The 2,853-nt window shown below is 67.0% G+C and overlaps 2 protein-coding genes across 2 annotated transcripts in view; one reads left to right on the forward strand and one right to left on the reverse strand.

Moving 5' to 3' along the window:
- BOP1 (BOP1 ribosomal biogenesis factor) overlaps positions 1-2,090 on the forward strand; it is a 24,305-nt gene extending 22,215 nt beyond the window's left edge. Inside the window, 8 exon segments of the mRNA XM_077758122.1 lie at positions 31-243; positions 319-586; positions 674-806; positions 889-1,069; positions 1,149-1,437; positions 1,518-1,602; positions 1,683-1,790; positions 1,874-2,090. Of these exon segments, the coding sequence (XP_077614248.1) occupies positions 31-243; positions 319-586; positions 674-806; positions 889-1,069; positions 1,149-1,437; positions 1,518-1,602; positions 1,683-1,790; positions 1,874-2,027 (1,431 nt within the window). The 3' untranslated portion in view covers positions 2,028-2,090.
- A 142-nt stretch (positions 2,091-2,232) lies between these two features.
- The window catches only part of MROH1 (maestro heat like repeat family member 1), a 44,434-nt gene continuing 43,813 nt past the window's right edge, over positions 2,233-2,853 (reverse strand). The window contains 2 exon segments of the mRNA XM_077758123.1: positions 2,233-2,636; positions 2,747-2,783. Of these exon segments, the coding sequence (XP_077614249.1) occupies positions 2,424-2,636; positions 2,747-2,783 (250 nt within the window). The 3' untranslated portion in view covers positions 2,233-2,423.

The following is a 2,853-nucleotide window of genomic DNA, read 5'->3' on the forward strand; positions in this document are numbered from 1 at the left end:
GACCCGCGCTGCCCCGGGCTGCCCTTGCAGGTCTCTCGCATGGTGCACGCCATCAAGATGGGCTGGATCCAGCCTCGCCGGCCCCGGGACCCCACCCCTAGCTTCTATGACCTCTGGGCGCAGGAGGACCCTGACGCGGTGCTGGGCCGACACAAGATGCACGTGCCCGCTCCCAAGCTGGCTCTGCCCGGCCACGCGGAGTCCTACAACCCACCCCCGGAGTACCTGCTCGGCGAAGACGAGGTGGGCCTTTGCGCCTCGGTGGGGCCCTGGTCCCCGTCTCTGGCCCCAGCCCCCAGCTCACCCCTGTCTCCGCAGCGTCTGGCGTGGGAGCAGCAGGAGCCGGGCGAGAGGAGACTCAGCTTCCTGCCGCACAGGTTCCCAAGCCTGCGGGCCGTACCCGCGTACGGCCGCTTCATCCAGGAACGGTTTGAGCGCTGCCTTGATCTCTACCTGTGCCCACGGCAGCGCAAGATNGGTGGGGCTGTCCATCTCCTCACTCCTCCTCCTCCGTAGGTCTACAGGGGCCACAGCGACCTTGTCCGCTGCCTTAGTGTCTCCCCGGAGGGCCAGTGGCTGGCTTCAGGTGAGCCTGAGGTGGGGGCATCCCCAGCTTGGGGGGTTGGGTGGGGTGGGAGGGCCAGGTGGCAGAGGCCTCGTTTGCTGTGTCCAGGCTCCGATGATGGCTCGGTGCGGCTCTGGGAGGTGGCCACCGCGCGCTGCATTAGGACTGTGCCCGTGGGGGGCGTGGTGAGGAGCGTCGCCTGGAACCCTCACCCTGCCCTCTGCCTGGTGGCCGTGGCAGTGTAAGTGTGAGGCCCTGAGGGGCGCTGGGGGCGGTGGACGCAGGCGTGAGCCTCAGGGGTTGCACGTCACTCTGGCCTGCAGTGAGGACTCGGTGCTGCTGCTGAACCCGGCCCTGGGGGACCGGCTGGTGGCGGGCAGCACGGACCAGCTGCTGAGCACCTTCGCCCCCCCCGAGGAGCCTGCCGTGCAGCCGGCCCGCTGGCTGGAGGCCTCGGAGGAGGAGCGCCAGAGGGGCCTGCGGCTGCGCATCTCCCACGGGAAGGTATGGGGGCTGTGGGGTCAGGATGTGGGGGAGCAGCTGGGGGGACCCAGCTCAGCCCAGCCCGTGTTCCTTCCTGCAGCCGGTGATGCAGGTGACCTGGCACGGGCGTGGGGACTACATGGCCGTGGTGCTGGCCACCCCTGGCCACACACAGGTGCTGATTCATCAGCTGAGCCGGCGCCGCAGCCAGAGCCCCTTCCGCCGCAGCCACGGACAGGTGCAGCGGGTGGCCTTCCATCCTGTCCGCCCCTTCCTGTTGGTGGCTTCCCAGCGGGGGATCCGCCTTTACCACCTGCTGCGCCAGGAGCTCACTAAGAAGCTAAGACCGAACTGCAAATGGGTGTCCAGCCTGGCAGTACACCCCACAGGTGAGGGCGTTGGCGGGGCGTGAGGGCGTTGGTGGGGGAGCATGCGCCCCGCAGGTCCCCACAACCTCATCTGCCCCCAGGGGACAATGTTATCTGTGGCAGCTATGACAGCAAGCTGGTGTGGTTTGACCTGGACCTTTCCACCGAGCCGTACAGGGTGCTGAGGTGAGGTGCCTATGTGGGGGTGGGTGCTGGCCCGTCCCTCCCCTGCCCTAGCTTGCCCTCACCCAGCCCACGCCCTGCAGGCACCACAAGAAGGCCCTGAGGGCTGTGGCCTTCCATGCCCGGTACCCGCTCTTCGCATCTGGTTCTGACGACGGGAGTGTCATCGTCTGCCACGGGATGGTGTACAAGTGAGTGCTGAGCCCGCCCCCTGCCCCCCCCCTCCCCGGGGAGCTGTGCCTCCCTGACCCCACTCCCTCTCCCTCCCCCACAGCGACTTGCTGCAGAACCCACTGCTGGTCCCCGTGAAGGTGCTGCGGGGCCACGCGCTGACCCGCGACCTGGGCGTTCTGGACGTGGCCTTCCACCCCACCCAGCCGTGGGTCTTCTCCTCGGGGGCCGATGGCACTGTCCGCCTCTTCACCTAGGCCACCCTGGGTCCCAGGCCTGTGTGTGCTGGGGACCCTGAATAGAGGTATTCTCCCTGCTGACCATTGGTGTGACCTTGACTCGGGCCTCTGGACCTCCTACCCATCCCCCCATAGCTTGGAGCCTTCCTGAACAATCGGGTGTGGGGGCACCCCACCCCCCTGCCCCACGAGGGCAGGCTACATCCTGGCATGCCACGCCCACTGCCGAGGAGCCGATGGCTTTATTGGAAACCCAGGGTTACAGCAGCTTGCCCACCCCCGGCTCCGGTGGCCTCGTGTGGAAGGGCAGGGGTTGGAATCCCTGGGAGCAGGGGGCTCCTTGGGGCCCCATCTTGGGGGCTTAGGCGCAGGCCTGGCCGATGCTGCTCGGAGGGCGGAGCCGCTGCAGGAGCCTCAGGCGAACTTCCCCAGGCGGCCCAGGGTCTCAGCAGCCTTCATGCGCACCAGGGGCGCTGGGTCCTTGAGCAGGAGCTGCAGCGCTGGGGGACGGGGAGCCACTGCCAGGGTGCCCTGGGGCCCTCCCCCTTCCTGGTGCATGGAGCCTGGGGGGCCTGGACCCGTGGTGCACCCCCCGCCTTGTGCAGGGGGCCACCCGCCCACCGCCTCCTAAGACAGGCCTCTGCTGGGAGTGCCTGGGAGCCAACGGAAAGATAGTTTTTCCTTTTTTAGTGTTTTTTAAGCTCTTTTGGAACAGTTAGGAAGTTTCCGTGAATTACTAGAGACGATGAGGTCACCAGTGACAGGGGAAAAATCCTTGAAATCCAGGAAAATCACTTAGTCCCCTGGTGCCCACAGGTCAGTGAGGCCCCACACAGCCCACAGG

The sequence above is a fragment of the Crocuta crocuta genome, unplaced genomic scaffold (assembly GCF_008692635.1).
Source record: "Crocuta crocuta isolate KB4526 unplaced genomic scaffold, BGI_CrCroc_1.0 scaffold327, whole genome shotgun sequence".
In the NCBI taxonomy this organism is placed as follows: domain Eukaryota; kingdom Metazoa; phylum Chordata; class Mammalia; order Carnivora; family Hyaenidae; genus Crocuta; species Crocuta crocuta.